This window comes from Grus americana, chromosome 11 (genome assembly GCF_028858705.1).
Source record: "Grus americana isolate bGruAme1 chromosome 11, bGruAme1.mat, whole genome shotgun sequence".
NCBI classification, from domain to species: domain Eukaryota; kingdom Metazoa; phylum Chordata; class Aves; order Gruiformes; family Gruidae; genus Grus; species Grus americana.
The window spans coordinates 14,337,428-14,356,136 of NC_072862.1; the positions used below are offsets into that span (position 1 = coordinate 14,337,428).

The 18,709-nt window shown below is 34.4% G+C and overlaps 1 protein-coding gene across 2 annotated transcripts in view; it reads left to right on the forward strand.

Annotated features, from left to right (window-relative positions):
• Positions 1-18,709, forward strand: part of DNAH12 (dynein axonemal heavy chain 12) — a 69,652-nt gene that overhangs the window by 32,624 nt on the left and 18,319 nt on the right. For both annotated transcript variants that reach the window (XM_054838769.1, XM_054838771.1), the window contains exons 35-54: positions 533-652; positions 1,375-1,563; positions 2,272-2,423; positions 3,130-3,268; positions 3,359-3,525; positions 4,555-4,810; positions 5,475-5,774; positions 7,102-7,280; positions 8,642-8,834; positions 8,925-9,086; positions 10,915-11,109; positions 11,906-12,039; positions 12,359-12,521; positions 12,967-13,047; positions 14,249-14,425; positions 15,224-15,355; positions 15,803-15,892; positions 17,224-17,364; positions 17,500-17,741; positions 18,071-18,218. In XM_054838769.1, coding sequence (XP_054694744.1) covers positions 533-652; positions 1,375-1,563; positions 2,272-2,423; positions 3,130-3,268; positions 3,359-3,525; positions 4,555-4,810; positions 5,475-5,774; positions 7,102-7,280; positions 8,642-8,834; positions 8,925-9,086; positions 10,915-11,109; positions 11,906-12,039; positions 12,359-12,521; positions 12,967-13,047; positions 14,249-14,425; positions 15,224-15,355; positions 15,803-15,892; positions 17,224-17,364; positions 17,500-17,741; positions 18,071-18,218 — 3,360 coding nt within the window. The remainder of the gene's footprint in view (positions 1-532; positions 653-1,374; positions 1,564-2,271; positions 2,424-3,129; positions 3,269-3,358; positions 3,526-4,554; positions 4,811-5,474; positions 5,775-7,101; positions 7,281-8,641; positions 8,835-8,924; positions 9,087-10,914; positions 11,110-11,905; positions 12,040-12,358; positions 12,522-12,966; positions 13,048-14,248; positions 14,426-15,223; positions 15,356-15,802; positions 15,893-17,223; positions 17,365-17,499; positions 17,742-18,070; positions 18,219-18,709) is intronic.

Consider the following 18,709-nt stretch of genomic DNA (forward strand, 5'->3'; position numbering starts at 1 on the left):
GTTGTTTTGAGAGGGGCAACTCTTGGGTCCAGTTTGGAAAGTTAAAATGAGAATGTTAGATAAGACTTCTATAATAAGTTGATCATAGGTTTCACCTTATTCTTTTAAAAAATAAAGTAAATATTTAAAGCACTGAGTGGAAAGTCTTCCCATGAGAATTTTTTAGATTTTTTATTTCTTTAAAGATGTCATGTTGAATAGGGAAGTACATGTAGTTCCTTGCAAACTCTGTGATACAGGGCTTAGGCTTTTGCTTGTGTATTGCTGTAGTTACTTCCGTGGAGGTTTTTGTTTTAAGATGTATGATTGTAGTGGTCACATGGTAGCCATGAACACAGCTAACAAGCTAAATATCTTGATGTTTCAAGGATAGAGGAGGGCAAATGATCTTTTGAATAAAAGTCAGTGTAAACCTTGCCTTCAAATATTTGTTCAGAACTAGCTAATTATCTGATTATTTTAGTATTTTAGCTCCAAAAGATAAACTAACTGAACACATAAAGTATAATACCCATCCTTTTGTATCTCTTAGGAACTGGTACCTACAAGCAATACCAATGTTGTAGTAGCTCTTACACGGCTTTTTGAAATGTTGATTTGTCAAACTGTGCAAGAAGACCCCACCAACAGAAACATCCGTGCATGGATTATGGTTGGTTTTCAACCTGTAGAAAAATATATATCTGTTTCTGCATATGCTGATCTTCAAAAATAATTGGACTAATCAAAAGAACTTTAATTTGGGATAAGATACATGAAACAAGTTTGCTACCTCCTTGCTCTCTCCCCTCCCAAACTTTGGAGATGCCCAGATGAGACACAAGTCTTACAAGTAACAAATACGATTAAATATTTTACTCTTTTTCCAATTAACTGGGATAAATAGTGTTTGTGTTAAATGTGCTTTTTAACTAACGGAATAATTAGCTAAAGCAAAGTGTCTTGTTTTGCTTAAAGGAATGTAATACTGATTGGCTTGTTTGATCAAAATTTCCTTGGGAAGAGTGTTTTCTGAGAGTTATATTAGTTGGACGCTCTGTCTGACCTTATATGACTGTTCTTATGAAAAACTGAAGAAAAATGGAATTTAAAAGTATTTACTTAAAATTGAATTAGAAAATTCCTAGATCCTGGTTTGCAATTAGAAAATCCTGAGACCACATGATTGCACTCTTCTCAGGCTTTGTCATATATACATAATGCTTTTGTCAGTGATCTTTATTAAATCTCTTTAGACCAGGGCTATTCAAGGGTAACTTCTAACACCTATCTGCTTAACAGTATTTTTCAGAATTATGTTTGTTAATTAGACTGTACAAGGTTCATACAATATGTCTACTTTTTAGACAGTTACTCATCTTTTTGCCCTTGCAGGGTTGCTTTGCTTTTGCCACAGTCTGGTCCATTGGTGGAACTTGTGATGGTGACAGCAGGATAGTTTTTGATAACTTCTTGAGGGAAACTTTGGCTGGGAAATCTGGAATAAATCCTGCACCAACAAGTGTAGGAAAATGGGAGTGTCCCTTTGAAGAGAAAGGATTGGTCTATGACTACATGTATGAGGTATGATTGATTGCTTCTGCACTGACTGAAGTAGATTCTTACAGTGTGAATGGAAGGAAAATACAGCTATATGGATATTTTTACTTTACAAAGCTTGTTGGATGTTGTAGAGTGTTGGTGTTGGATTAAATCTCACAGTGCATTTTTCATTTATTTTTCTTTTTTGAATATTAATGTGCTGACCAAATTTTTTTAGAAAGTACAAAGATGTACACATCAGTTATATTTATAATATTGCCACATTGTAGTTACTCTGTAGCTAACGCTCAGCTGATGGACTCAAATCTGGTTTCGTATAGAATGAAAGATGTGGACTGTCTAAAAACAAGGCAGAATATTGAGCCCATAGGCAGTTTGTTTATATTACAATTTTGTTTATAGTATCCATTAGAAATGTTAGATTATAATTTCACTTTTTAATTTTTGCATATGTCCTTCTGTTGGGTTTTTGTATGTTTTTGTTTGTTTGTTTTGGCTGAACAAAATCCTTAAAGAAAGGATTCTAAGCTTAGGAATGAACATTTTATTAGTGAGATAAAGCAAACTAAATATATGAACTTCTGAAACATTTGATATTCATTAATTTATTGATATTCATTAATTTATTAAAATTCATTATTTTCACTTTTCAAAAGTGAAGTAGTAGAGAAAGCCTTCCATATGTATAGAAGTAACACCATTCTGTTTTACATCTGCATTTCTTTCTAGCTGAAAGGCAGAGGAAGTTGGGTTCATTGGAATGGATTTATTAAAAATATTAATTACAGTGATAAAAAAGTGAAGATTCAAGATATTATAGTCCCAACTATGGATACAGTCCGATATACTTATTTAATAGAGCTATTCATTACCCATGGAAAGTAAGTTATGTCACTTCAGTGCAAATTTCTGAAATGTTCGTCATAGGTAGAAATGTCTCTTATTTTTTCCATTGACTTAATTGTTTTTGTCAAGCCCTCAAAGTTTGCTTGGTCTGTTTAAAACAGACATTTGCTACAAACAATACAAGTTGCTGCTTTAAAGTCTGGTTTTGTTTCTTTAATTTAATCCAGTTTCAGTATCCTCATTCTGATGATGTCTCTTATGACAACTCAAAGGGGTTTTGTACCCTTTCTTCTTCGGTAATGAAAATTTTTTTTTCTTTAATTAGTCATGTCAAAATCAGTTATGTTAGCTATGGTCAAATCATACAAGAGAATGAAATATAAAACAGCCTCAGGTTAAATTTCAAGGGTGAAAGTTTTATGAAGTTTAAACTACTGCAAGACCTTTCAGGAGAAATTTAACTCCCATGTATGTTCATACATACTCCAAAGCCAGTAGAATGAGGGAATAAGAAACGTCTCTTTCTCTTTGTCCCCTTTGTCTTATTGGTGGGAGCAAAATAAAATTATGAGAGGGTTATACGAATAGGTTAAAACATTTTAGTTTCTTCTTAAGGCATGTAATATTTTTAGAGGTAGAACAAGCAGGATGAGTTAGTAAAACCTTTGACTTCTAATTGCAATTAGGTTATAGTTTGTTAGATTTCTTCAGTCTGCATGCCTTCTTTCTTTCTTTGTGAAGACCGCTGCTTTTAGTGGGACCAACAGGTACTGGGAAATCTGTGTATGTCAAGGACAAGTTAATGAACAACTTGGAAAAGGAGTGCTACTTTCCCTTCTTCATTAATTTTTCAGCTCGAACCAGTGCCAATCAGACCCAGGTTAGTAGAGCAGATGATAACTTATGTTTCATAAAGATAACATAGATCAACGTTTAATCTATGTTTTGAATATTCCTGTCTGCATTATAGAACATTATTATGGCCAGGCTGGACAAGAGGCGCAAAGGAGTCTTTGGCCCTCCAGTGGGAAAAAAGTGCGTTATTTTTGTAGATGATATGAATATGCCTGCTTTGGAGAAGTATGGTGCACAGCCTCCTATAGAACTTTTAAGACAGTTCTTTGACCATGGATTTTGGTAATTATTTGAAATACAGTTGAAACATTTTGTTGCTGCATTTCCTGTTGTAATTATTATTTACTTGAATTTTACTTTCAAAACTTTCTAAAGTGCTTTGTAAATGTTAAGATAGCTTTAGTTTATATAAAAATATATTATTTACAGTTGAAGCAGCTTCTGTGTTGCTCTTTTAGTGACTTTTCAATTTAGGAAATTGATCATCAGATTGGTTTTGGGTTTTTAGAAGGTCTTATTGCTGAACTTCAGCAGTATTTGTATATATAAATAAAATCATTCTTTTACACCTGGATTTTTTTATGTCTGCATTTTTCATTGGTTTTATTTTTGCAGTGCAGTTCCATGTTTCTTTCCTTTCTCTTTCCTCCTCAGAGTGCAATTATATAAAACTTTTGATTTTACTCATTGCATCGTTTTTTACTGTCATCCAAGATCACAAATATATTTTTTAACAACATTTTGAAATAATTTTTTAAAATAACAATGAAATCAGATCTGGTAATAGGCATGAAGAAAAATAAGCTAAGGGTCTTCCCTGCTTTTGAAGTTTTTGGCTCTGCTTACGTTGGAAGATTGGAACACGTGGTCTCCTGAGGTCCCTTCCAGCCTGAATTATTCTGTGATTCCAGGAACCTCTCGAATACTGTTACTTTTGTGATTCTAGGCTCAAATATCTGTTGCTGTTGAATAGAGATAATCTATCTTGCCACATTACAGTTTTAAATATTTATCTCAAAATTTCATGTCAGGTTTTATGTAATCCAGTTTAAACAAATAATCTTTCAGGCCAGCGTAATGTGTTGAGATTAACTGGGGCATAGTTGTAAGGCTAGTTGTTCTCGGGTTTTTTGGGTTCCTGGGGGTTTGTTTGTTTGTTTAAAAAAAAAAAAAAGAAAAATGTATCTAATATATTTTTAAGTACATATGTTATGCATGCAGATAGTACTCTGTAATATAGATGCATTTAAGCTGTAACAAATGTGTTATATCTGTAAATATCTAAATGTCACATTGCAATTTATTTTGAAGGTACGATTTAAAGGACACATCCAAAATTACACTTGTTGATGTACAGTTACTTGCTGCTATGGGGCCTCCAGGCGGTGGGAGGAATCCTGTTACTCCTCGATTTTTGCGACACTTCAACATTTGCACTATTAATTCTTTTAGCGATGAAACAATGGTCCGCATCTTCTCTACTGTAGTAGCTTTCTACCTACGGACTAGTGAATTTTCTTCTGAGTTCTTCACAATTGGAAGCCAAATTGTCACTGCCACTTTAGAGGTAAGAGGCAAATACCTTAATGGAAGTTCCTTTAATTTGTTCAGTAAAGTTCCACTGGCACTATAATATTTTAATTGGCGAAGTAGAGATTTTAGATATTTTGGAGTTTTTTAGATATTTTGTATTACTTAGATATTTTGTTTGTATGTTAACATACAGCCTCATCTGCTTTGACAAAATTGTCCTAGTTTTATTGTTGCAGTGACCTTCTTATTCTAGGAAAATTGTCTTTGAATTTGTTAGCTCTGCTTATACCCAAGGACATATTCAAGACCAAATCTATCTCATTGCAAGGACTTGCAGAGCTGGTACTTCAGAAGTATTGTTAGACAATACATTCAATGTATGAATCACAAGACTGATTGACTACTGCCACTAGAAATTTTTTTGAAGGTTCAATTAATCCTTCCAAAACAAACAAACAAACAAAGTAATTTGCAAGTTTTGCTTCTTTAAACAAAAAATAATAGTAGCAGCTACTAGTGATTTGAATGCATCTGATATATTCAGAGGATGTAGGAATCGTTAGACATTATTAGAATTTATTGTGAAATGTTTTTCTTGGACAAACACAATTTTAGAAGACATTTAAGATTTATTATAATAATATAGTCGGTGTTACTGTTTTGTTGATTTTGTTCTTTGTTGTTGTTGTTATCTTAAGGTGTATAAGAAAGCCATCAAAAATCTTTTGCCCACACCAGCCAAATCTCATTATACATTCAACCTGCGTGACTTTTCACGTGTTATCCATGGCTGCTTGCTCATTAAGAGACAATCAATTGAAAGCAAACATGTAATGATTCGACTGTTTGTACATGAGGTATTTCGTGTCTTCTATGACCGTCTAGTGGAAGACAATGATAGAGCCTGGTTGTTCAATTTAATGAAAGATATTGTGAAAGAACATTTCAAAGAGGCATTTGATTCAGTTTTTGCACACCTGAAGCAAGGAAACACACCTGTGAGTATCATGTTTAATCTGTTGCAAAACAATTGTTTTCATTATAAATTTAGGACTAGAAATTTTCTCAATCACAGGGTTTAAACTAAAAGAGGGTACATTTAGATTAGATGTTAGGAAGAAATTCTTCCCTGTGAGGGTGGTGAGGCACTGGAACAGGTTGTCCAGAGAGGTTGTGGATGCCCCATCCCTGGAAGGGTTCAAGGCCAGATTGGATGATGCTTTAGGCAACCTGGTCTAGCAGAGGGTGCCCCTGCCCATGGCAGGGAGGTTGGACTAGATGTTCTTTGAGGTCCCTTCCTACCCAAACCATTCTATGATTCTATAATGTAAACATCCTTTTTCAAAAAATACTTGATTTAAAATGTGGGTAAGCTTACTACTTTTCTATAAAAGAATTTTGTGTATCTGATAGTGAAACAAAAACTTGTTTCTTATTCAATGAAAAAAATAATGCAACACTTTTTCAGATTTACCCAAACCTCCCTGGGTATTTATATCTTATGATATTTAATTTATCAAGCATAGAGTTTTATTAAGCTCCTAGGTGTCTGCACATAGAAATAAAGCATCCAATAATCAGTAGGTCAGCAGAGCAACTTTTCAACAAAATTCTGTCACATCTTTTCTTGGAGATATAGCAGCACATACTGAATATTTGGGCAATGGGAGATAACAAACAACCAGAGTAATTTGTAAATCACTACCACAACAGTAGCTGGGATCTGTGCATAGCGCTGTGCCTGCAAGGAGAACTACAGGTATGAATACTCTTAAATGGGCTTCCAGAGACCTGATTTACAGGATAAAGAAACATTCCCTTTTAAAATTTAGCCTGTGACTGAGTTACTGTGTGGTAAATAGCATTCTGTAACTGTTATGAAATTTTAGTATTTAAAATGTATAATCATGTTATACTATATGCCTTGTCTTCCTTTTTTCTGTTTTTCTTTTTTTCTTCCCCTGTCATTTCATTGATGTATAGAAGAAATAACTTCATGGTCTTAGTTATCCATTTCATAGTATATTGAAAATTGCTAAACATACATCTGCATTTGGTACAATCTGAAGGTCATGATTATGAGAGTGTTAATAGCTATTTGAGCCAATTGTGTTCCAAGAACAAATTAAGAATAAGTATTTTGTTTAATACAGGAAATAGAGAATTTTGAGGTAGGTGTTGTCTGTGAGTCCAAATATTTCAGAATGCTTGTTCTTGTGTCTTGAGTGTTTGTCTAAATTCTTATTTGTTTTCTAAAATTCCAGTGAGGAATGTGTTCATTAAACATTAAACTTGACTTTGTAATTTGTTGAATATTTACCCTAGGTAACAGAAGAAAACATGAGAAGTTTGTTTTTTGGTGACTACATGATTCCAGAACTTGAGGGAGATGAAAGACTTTATGTTGAAATTCCAAGCATTCAGCTGTTTGGTGATGTCGTGGAGCAGTGTCTGGATGAATATAATCAAATCCATAAATCAAGAATGAACCTTGTAGTTTTTAGGTGCATACAATCTGTATTATTAAGAGCTTTAAGCAGTAGTTGATAATTTGGTATATACAATTTTGTGGGATGTGTTTTTTGTACATCTCCTCCCCTTTATGCATCCACAAAAGTGTTTGTGGTGTTACACTTTTTTTCGATGGAAGTGAACTGATTTTTTTCTTATGCCTCTGCTTTTGCTATCCAAAAGTAAATAATGACAAGTTTTTCTCCTAAAGGACTTTGAATATATTCTTTGGATGTTAAAGAAACATTGTCCACTGTATCAAGTGGGTGCTCTGTTTCTGCTAGGCCTCTGTTACCCATGAAGATGGATGTCAGTTTTGCCTGCAGCCACGGGACTTTCATTTCGCCAAGGACAAGGATTCTAAGGTTGCGAAGTGCAGAGTAAGATACAGCACAATCATAGCTGTCTGTCTGCTCTGTTATTATGCAGCACAGCCATGCCCCACGCTGGGGCATGTACCCAGCCTGGTGCTGCAGCTAATCCTGTGAAATTTTAGTCCCTGCAGGCTGCTATTGTTACCTTATTTTGTGATCAGGCAGAGCTACAACTGAGACAGATTAGGAAGTCACAACTCCTTCCTTGTCCCTATTGCTAGAGATTACTGCCTTTTCATATTTGCCAGTGTAACTTGACATGTAGATGCTTCGTGAAGGTGATTAGGGTTAGTTTAAACACTTCTAATAGCAGCTTATTTCTGTCTAGGTCATTTTGACAAGCTGGATTTGTGAGTAACTGTATATACAACTATGCTGGGAGTTTGAAGAGCTGGCAGCCTCTGATCAGAGGCCACTTCCTGAGTGTAGAAGCAATATCCCAGTTACTGCATAGCACCTAGGAGAGCATGTCTGACTGTAGCCTTAGAGTCCAATCTCTTGGATAACATCTGGATTTGACTCCTTTATTTTTCTAACCAATCAAAATAAACAGGAATTTATCTTCTTTGAAATGCTTTAACCTTTTTTTAAGGTTAAAAGAAGTTTGTTGGTTTAACCCATTTTTCCCCAGTTGTGCCTTTAAAGAGTATTTAAACTGTTAGACTTCAAGTTAAAACTGATAATACTGTTATGATTTAGAAGTAGAGAATTTCTGTTGGTTTTCTTTTTCTTCGACACCTTTATCCACTGCCTATTCCTTTCAGTAATTTGTAGTCATTTGTCATTTAGCTAAATTTGTGTAATAGAAGAGCTGTGAGTTTTATTTTGTGGTGCATATCCACCCCCTTTCTTCCTCTCCCCACCCTGCCTTCAGGAATTTGTTTTGGACATGCTACCTATGTACTTGTTTTACAGATTTATAGGTGCATAAATGTATATGTACTTCTGCCATTCTGGTAATCAGAACATTTCAAATATAGGTATATGTTGGAACATTTGTCCCGTATAAGCCGTATTCTGAAGCAGCCAGGGGGTAATGCTTTGTTGGTTGGAATGGGAGGAAGTGGACGTCAGTCTTTGACTCGTCTGGCAGCATTCATGGCAAAAATGTGTGTTTTTCAACCAGAGATTTCTAAGACCTATGGTACAAATGAGTGGAGAGAAGATCTGAAAGTGAGTATTAATAACCTGTCTGTGTTTTGACTTACTTTTGAGGAAGGATGTTTTGGAATGTACAATATTTTAACTGTCTTGCATTTTTAGAGTCTTCTGAAGAACACAGGTGTAAAAGGCTTGAAAACTGTATTTATAATCACAGATGCACAAATTAAAGAAGAAAGCTTTTTAGAAGATGTTGACAGTGTCCTAAACACTGGGGAGGTACCCAATCTTTTTGCAGCAAATGAAAAACAAGAAATTATAGAGGTATGGTTAGAAATTCTCTTTAATGTCACCTACCTTTTAAGCTATTTTGTCATTTCAGTGTAAAGTGTGGTTTTTGGGTATATGCACTTAATTCTGTGACTTTTTTTGAGACTTTAAATAAATCAGCCAGTTATTAGTAAACTTATGGAGTAGCTTATGCCTACTACTAGCTTTAATTCTGACCTGGCATCCTGTTCACAAACACATTAAGTTGTGCATGTAGGGAACCTTTATTGTTCACAAATACCCTGTGGCCATAGTTATATTTTGCAGTATATTGTGCAAAAGAAGAATGTACATCAGAATGTTTTCATTGATCAGTTAAGGACAAAGACATTTTTTGAGAAAACACAGCCTGCCTTTATCAATAGATTCTTGCTGTCTAGGGCACTAGGGCATTGTTAGACAGAATTTCATAGTCGTGACATTTCTACTTGTAGAGAAATTGGGGATGGGTAATCCATGAATTCAGGCTCAGAAATAAAGACGCAATGCACTCGGGTAATTTTTTAAAAATTTCTACCTATAAAATCAGATGTGGATTTTCAAAATAGCAGTTACCAGTTGGAAGGGAGGGGCATCAATCTTTGTATACATCAAATTGGAAACTTAATGTTAGCTAACAATATTTGGAACTGTATGCTGTGCTGTCTTCATATCTCTGTGGTATGTTTACTAATAAATTACCTAGGCATGCTTCTAGTTGACATTCAAAGCAGTTCTTAGTACATACACAAATATTCTTTATTGAAATAGCTGTATCACTTGATAAATGTTACTGTATTGTTTTTCTTGTGCTTAAGTTATGGAGCATGTTGATACCTGCATTCCATGTATTTTGCAAAGAAGTTAGATTATAATCGTAATTATCTTTCTCTGTTACTGTTTCATTCTTGCAAGGTATGTAATAACAATATTAAAATAATATGACTCTCTTACAGTTTTACAGTTTGTACGACCATATTCAATTGATGTATGCTAGAACTTGGTGGCTCTCCATGATATACTAACTGGAGCAAAGTTGGTTTTTACTCATTTAAATTTGATCTATCAAAATATTTCTACTTTTAGTCTATTGCTACTAAACTAATCTTTGTCATTTATTTTAATTGTGGGATAATGTAAAGCATATGTGATTTTGTGGAAGAATAATTTGAGTTTTAGGGATTTATAGTCAGTGTTTCATGGATTGTTAATTAATTGAGGATAATAATACCTTTATGAAGTAGTCTTTAGTTTCAAATCTAGACCTTTCTTCTTGTTTTGAGAGATTATTGTTTTTGCTAAATGAATGAATGGAATATGTTTTGATGTTTGAAACTTAAATCTTCCTCTCCGATTAGGTAAATACAGCATATTTTAGTATAATATTAAAGCTAGAAAAGTTCTTAGTTAATGTCTTGAAATATTGTTTAGGGGACTTATATGTCACTTAAAGTGTGGTTCTTTATTTCTTGAGGGAGCTAATTAGGAATTCTGATTTTTTCAGAATGTGTCTTAACCCTCTCTCTCATCTTTAGTGTGTCTTATCCATCCAGAACTCCTCTTGGGATGGACTTAGGTTTTGTTCTGATGTATTCTTAGTTGCTTACAGCAGCAAATGATCATTTCTAGAATGAGTTATCAAGGTCACAGATAAATATCATAATCCTATTCTCAAATATTATTTACTACTAGTTCTGTTTTTCTAGTTTATTCTACCTGTTTCATTTATCAATATTTTTTTTTATTTCATGGTGATGCTATCATTAACGGGATTGCCATAGGACCTTGGAAGTGCTTAATGAGAAATTATGTAACAGCTTTTATCCTATTTATTATTCCTAAGGGTGTTCGTGCAATAGTTCAGGCTGGCAATAAACATGAAGAACTCAGTCCCTTGGCCTTGTTTGCATTTTTTGTGAACTGCTGCAAAGAAAATCTCCATATTGTGGTAGCATTCAGCCCAATTGGAGATGCTTTCCGCAATCGTCTGAGACAGTTCCCCTCACTCATCAACTGCTGTACTATTGATTGGTTCCAGGTATGTGAAAGTATTTAAATTGCTTCCTCAACAAACTGTTTCGGTTTTCTAACAGTCTGTATGTTCATGTCCCATTAGATTTTCTTTTGTCTTCTGTATAGAAGTATTCCCTGTTTTTCAAAATTTTAAAGTAGCATAGACATTTTTGGTAATATTTTGGAAACTCTTTGGTGTGTGATCCAAGTATTTCTACAACTGAACAAACTGAAATTTTGTTCCTACAAGTTTTACATTTCTGGTTTGGATTTTTCATTTTATCGCATAACATGTATGTTTTAAAGGACTAGAGAAACCATTTCAATGTGATTGTAAAATGATCATAATTTCTGCTGCCTGTTAAGCAGATCATGCATCATGGGAATGACTAGCAAATACAAGTCCTGTTGTTTATCAGTAGATCTTTTATAGCAGAATAAAACTTGGAAAATTACTGTAGTTAATGATCCTTGATGTAAGTGGTGTTACTCTCAGTAAAGTGCATTTAGGTCTATAGCTTGATGTGGTGCTGACATAAATTAATTTTTCTGCCAAAGGATGACATAGACACAGAAATGTTTGGATAGAATGGCAATAGGTAGCTTTTAACCAGAAGATCAGCTAGGAGTTACCAGAAAACATTGCATGGGTAGTGATCTTGCTGCCTGATCTAACCCTAATATCAGTTCATTGTTGTTGGGACATGGTTGGGACTAGTGTGTCTCATTCTGCTGTTTTGAATGGTAAAAATTGTTTTTTAAGTATGAAGTCTGCTAACAGCTGAATTGTACAAATGCTTCCCTCCTCATTTCTCCCTCAGCCATGGCCTGAAGATGCCCTTGAACGTGTGGCTAATAAATTCTTAGAAACACTTCAGCTCACAGACAGTGAGCGTCAGGAAGTTGTGCCCATCTGTAAATACTTTCATACTTCAGTTTTGTCACTCTCTGTAAGGTCAGTCTGTTTCTTTTGAAAACAACTCATTAATCTGTAGAAATACTAAGAAGGAAAAGATTATGCTGTTAAAGTAGTAAACTGAGCAACAGAGAAGTTGAATTTTGAGAAGAAATAGCAAAATAGTAGGTGATTGAGTTTCATTTCTACTCATTTTTGTATTAAAAGTGAATGTGTACTATCTGCATAAAAATATTATATAAAATTGTCAAAATTGTTTATGCCTATTATTTGTTGAACAGTTAGATAACTTTGCTAACAATAGTTAAACTAAAAAAAGAAAACAAAACTTAAAAGTACTTTTTTTTTTTTTTAATAGGTTCTTGCAAAGTCTGGGACGGCATAATTATGTTACTCCTACTTCTTATCTTGAGCTTATTGCTGCGTTTCGGAAACTTCTTACTCAGAAACGAGACACTGTAATGAAAGCAAGGAAGAAATACGTGAATGGACTAGATAAACTAGCTTTTGCTGAATCACAGGCGAGTTAGGACAAAAATGGAACTGAAAATGTTTGGCAAAAGCAGGTCCTTTCCTGGAGATGTCAGTCAAAAGCATTACTTCAGATTTTATTTAGCTCAATCTTCAACAATATACTATAAGAAATGTATTTCGCTTTTTCTTTCCTACAGTCATAGCAGTTGTGTTAGAGGCCACAGACCTCCAGGCATGTATTGCTAAGCAGTATATGAACAGAGCTTCCCTTTCCTTAACGGTAACAGGTGACTGTAAGTGAACGTAGCTCTTAAAATTAGAGATTGTACATATGAGATAAAAATAAGTCTCTGAAGTGTTTTGATTTGAAACTGAATGTTATTTCCTCTAATCAATAAATTAGTCATTAGGTAAAATCTAGATCTTACAGAAATTGTTGGAAATTGCACTTGGCAATTTGGAATTCTACCTGATCTTTTTGCGTGTATCTAGGTTGGTGAGATGAAACAAGAACTAGTTCAACTGCAGCCTAAACTGGAAGAGGCTAAATTGGATAATGCAAACATGATGAAGGTAGAGTTATACAAATAAACTTTGTATTTTTTAATGTAGGCTTGTGTATACTTGGGATCCGTAATTCCACCTTCATAATAATTAGCTTTGAATGAGGAATCTTAATCATACAATGTACTTCTACTTCAGCATCTCAGCTGATTGTGGACAGGTTCTAAAGAATATGCCTGTATAAGGTTGCTGATAGGTGACTTTCAGAAAATAAGAGTTGATTTCAGGTTTTTGAGCTCACTTCTTGCTTACTGGGGTTTGCAGTATTGTGAAACTTGCCACTATTTATGGCATTAGAACTGGAAGAAAATTGTGTTCTTTATGTAAGATACAGACTCTGGATATATAGTCCTTGTCTAAGCTCCATGCTGAAGGATGTTAGAGGAACTTTCATGCTAATAGTGGTTAGACTGGGTTTCCCAAGATTGTTCTCAAACATTGCAAAAACCACAAATAGTTTATCAGCATACAAAATTAACAAGAACAGTTTTGCACAGTCTGTCTTTGCATGCACAGGGATTAAACACTTGATTTTTAAAAGCATCCTAAAAAGGATTAACTTCACTGAAATTTAGTGGGATTTAGGAACCAATCTCATAGGTGTGTTTGAAATTTCTGACTTGTGAAAATACACTTATCTCGTATGTTACTGTTGTATCACAAAAAAGCAAGATTTATTGATGGTTTTATGCACTTGCTTCTGATTTGTAGGTGTTTTTACAGATACAGTGATATCTCTTTTACCTACTCTTACAAACCTCTAAGAAAACTAGATGTCACTTCTGTAGAACTGAAAAGGGAGTACTTGGATGAAGGCTTGACTCATCACTGAAAATAAATTTCAGTAGTCAATGTTATAGACTATGAAGCTATGAAAACTCACTATAAAAGCTAGTGATTTTTTAGTTACAGCCTGATGCACAAACCTGAAGAGTTTCTTGCTTCCTGAACTTAAAACATATTTTAAATAGCTTTTATTGACAGTAATTGATTTCATGCAGTTTACCTACTGTTAACACTCCATGATGATGTTGCATTATGCTAAGAAACAAATTATTCCCTTAGCATAAATTGAAAATACATGAAAATATTGAAATACTTCATTTTTCTCTTTATATTTTACAGTATTCCATAATGCTCTACTAGATATTTTCAGTTTATTTGATCATTCACTGCTCAATAGGAAGCTCACCCATGTGTTTTTCTTTAGACTATAGAAATAGAATCTGCAGAAGTAGAACAAAAAAGAAAAACTGTTAAAGTAGATGAAGAAATTGCTACAGAAAAAGCTGAAGAAGCTCAGACATTGAAAAATGAATGTGAAAGTGACTTGGCAGAGGCGATCCCAGCCCTGGAGGCCGCACTTGATGCTCTTGACACTTTGAAGGCAAGCTGATCTAAACTTCAGCATTTGAAAGAGTTGTTTAACATGACGAAACTCTTCCATTTATTTAGGAAAGAATGCACTAAGATTAAAAGACTTTGAAAAGTGTTACATTACCTCCATTTTAGCAAAGGAGGAAAGGATCTGTACAGTCATTGTTCAGTATATTTCCTTTTCACATACTCAGAATACAAAGCAGGGAAGGGTGCATTTAAAAAATTGTTTATTGGCCAGAAAGCGCATTTGTGCAAAAAGTAACCCAAACCCGAGGTTACCAGCAGTGGTATCAGCTGAATTTCCTCTTTCAGCTAAGTTAATGTTGACTACCAGTGTGTAACAAGGCATTTGTTTATGGCTAAGAATTATCTGGATATTTGGTTTAAAGGTTTTGTCCTTGTCATGACTTACACATGATCTGAAAGCAGTATTGTTGACAAAGTCCTGCAGGAATTTAGTACAGTAGGAGGTAGTTTAGTAGGAGTTACGAAGTATATGAGATGTCTTAGATGACACTTACAGAAGTGTATAAAAATATTCTGACCCGGACTTTTTAAAACATAATTAATCATTGGTTTACAGTTACTAGCATTTATTTAATTTTTATTTCTCCTGCATAGGATACATTGATGGATATTGTTAATTGTCTTGCTAACATTGTATCATCCCTTCTAAAAGTCCCCTATAATTATGTTCATTTGTAATGGTGTTATAATTTCCCCTTTTTTCTGTTAGTTCATTTATCTTAGTGGTGAGAAAGGCATAACATTTGTCATAATTTTTTAAATGTGTTTTTTATTTTAGCCTTCTGATATATCAATTGTCAAATCAATGAAAAATCCTCCATCTGGTGTCAAACTTGTCATGGCTGCTGTCTGTGTCATGAAAGACATAAAACCGGAAAAAATTGCAGATCCTTCAGGGAGTGGAGGCAAGGTAAAATTGCAGACAGTAGTTTCAAATAAAAGTGTAATTCATGTTCTTCTCAACATAGAGCACTTGTTCAATAAACAAGATCACCCAAGATCCACTAAAGTAGGCAAGTACTTACATCCTCCATCCATTATTTGACTGAAAACTTCCAGAATTCCAAATTTTCTAAGTTTTGTGATGTGCAAAGAGAACACATTTAATTTGCTTGACTTCTATATTGATAATAGGTAGTATGTAACTCTTCCCTGAGACACTGATCAATTTTTGGCTTTAAGCATGGTTTGGGGGAAATGTTTGATCTGATAGACTTTCTCCTTTATTGACATCTCAAGGATATACAAGGTCATCAGTATTAAATATGCATGAGATTTTAATTAAAAGAGATTTGTCAATTTTTGTTTGTGTGTTTATTTTAAAGCTTGAAAAGATATTTGCTACTGTGTTTTGTAGATTTTGGATTACTGGGCTCCGAGCAAGAAACTGCTTGGTGACATGAATTTCTTAAAAGATTTGAAAGAGTATGACAAGGACAATATTCCAGTAAGGCTTCTGTCTAATTTTTCAGTAATTTTTACCATGTAGGTGCTTTCTTGCAGGGAAATAAAATTAGAAAATACTATACCATTAGTTCCAAGTCAGTCAACTTCTGTAATGACCAAGGATCTTTACAACATGACAGGGTATCTTTATAGGATGAGTGTGGTCAAGCAAGTCAAACTTCCTCAGGGTGAGCCTTGTGAGTGGCAATTCAGAAGGTTTTAGAATTCTCTTTCAGAATTTCTAAGGCTTCTGTACAGCCTGTCTTCTATTTGAATGAAATTTCCTTCTGTGCGCAAATGTTTGTAACTTTGCAATGTATAGGTAGTATCTCATCAAAAGTTAAAAATAACATTAAAAAACTGTATCAGAGTACATAGTCTGTCCTGTCTGTTATCCTGTGTCCAAAGATGGCCATAAGTAGGTGCCTTGGAAGGAGTGGGAACAGTATATCTGATAATTTCTCCAAATATTCTTCCAGCCTCCAGCACTTTAAATGAAGGACTTCCAAAGCTAGATGTAGTTTCTGTGTGTTTAGTAGCTTTCAGTGAATGTCTCTTCTGTCATTTCTCTAGTCCACTTACACCCATGTAAACTTTCTGTATCTACAAGATCTTTATACAAAGCATTCCAGAAGTCTACTTTAAATAGCTTTACTTTAAGCTGCTCTCAATGGCTGTTTCTAATTGCATTATTTTGATTGAATGAATGCTGACAAAAGTGTAATATTTTGTTAAGTGTACCAGAAGATATACAAGCAATGCAGAAGTGTACTAGCTACATAACTTTAAGATACGACCATCTCCCCAGAAGATCTCACTGTCCCAGAGTGTGATTTTTGCCGTTTGCCCAATTCAGTGGGAATTGAATATGCTTTGCCCTTTATAAAACTGGTCCCCCACATACATAGGCACAAGCAATGTAATTCACTTAGATTTTGTCTTAGATTAGTAGAAATACATTTTTATAGTGATCCCCAACAGCTGTGTCTTGAGAAAAGACAGCAAATAATGAAATTAGCATGTTTTGCACAAGCGATAGCATAAATTAAGGTTTCTGTGTGACTGTAATGCTCTTAGCACTTAGGTAGCTACTACATGGAAGACATACCAAGTTCATGATTATAAAGGATAAGGATAGGATTAGGATAAAAACAGGAAAAGACCACAAAGCATGATAGAAAAATCAAAAGAAACAAATGAGCAGTGGTTTCTACCACAATTAATACTGAGTAGTTCTTTCCCATTTCATTGTGTAGAGAAACAGCAATCAATCAGTGTAATTTTAGTGTCAGCCACAAGATTTTGATGAGCTACAATGCTTTTGTTATCCAGGCAGCTGTCATGCAGAAGATTCGGGCTGAATACTTGACTAATCCTGAGTTTGATCCACAAAAGGTGGCTAAAGCTTCCTCAGCAGCAGAGGGTTTATGCAAGTGGATTATGGCGATGGAGGTGTATGACAGGGTTGCAAAGGTGCGTTTTTGATCCTAGTCCCTCAGTGCTCTGAAGTCTTCCCTTTGCTTGGTATATTTACATTAAACATTGTATTAAATAATAAAGTTAGGAAAGCATGCTTTAAGCATTTGTGTATTGGTTGTAATCGAATAGGTGGTTGCACCCAAGAAAGATCGTTTAAGAGAGGCACAGGAGTCCTTATCAGAGACACTGACACTCTTGAATCAGAAGAGAGAAGAACTTGCAGCAGTTGAAAATCATTTGGCTGCTTTGGAACGAACCTTCACTGAGAAAACTGAAGAAAAGGCTCGCTTAGAATTCCAGGTTGATCTGTGTGCTAAAAAACTAGAACGAGCAGAGAAGTTGATTGGAGGCCTTGGTGGAGAGAAATCAAGGTCAGGTTAAAGTTCAAATATCGGATATAACAGCCATTGCAGAAACAGAATTTGAACTTCAGTCCTCTGAGCTTTTAATGCTTTATTGAGGGCTGTACTGCTTAAGAGTGTCTGGGCCCTTGAAAGATTCCTAACTGTAATTTAAAATATGGGCAGCAACATTGGGAGAACTGTAGAGAAAGTCTTCAAAATGAGAATAAAATACATAAACACAATGTCTTTATTCTCCACTTGAAGTTAAGATAAACAACAACAGGTTGATTTTTATCATCAATATCATTAATGTGGAGGTTTCAGCACTGATTTTCTGTATCTTCTGCTTGTCATAGATGGAATAATGCTGCAAATGATCTTCAAGACACATACAACAATTTGACAGGAGATGTTCTGATATCAGCTGGTGTGATAGCGTATCTGGGAGCTTTTACTGCTGGATTTCGACAAGAATGTACCAAAGATTGGAGCAAACTATGCAAGGTTAGAAGGTTATCTTAGATTTAAATAAGTATTTGCTTTTTTTTTTTTCTTCAGACTACTGCAAAAAGCTTCAGAAGTCCCCTGGCATTTATTTAATAGTAGCCTAGTAAAACTCATTAAAATCAATGGGCTAAATTCTGCTGATCCAATATTCTGTAAATTTGAATTTAATTAAATCAGTGAATTTACCCTAGATTTAAAGTAGCATATCAGAAACAAGAGCACATCATTGACTTTGTAAGGCTTAATTATTACTTAAATAAAATCTCAGAATTTTCTCTATTTTGCCTTTAAATGAATTAACTTTAAAATACAGTTACATATCATGTAAAAAAAATCTATAATAACTTACACAGGTACATATTTATATGTTAATTAAATGGTTGATTATGCTGTTTGCAAAGGGACAGTTCCAACATACTTATACTAATGCCATAATTCATAAATCAAGTGATTTGAAGTCACTGATTGTGAGTGACATTAAACAGTAA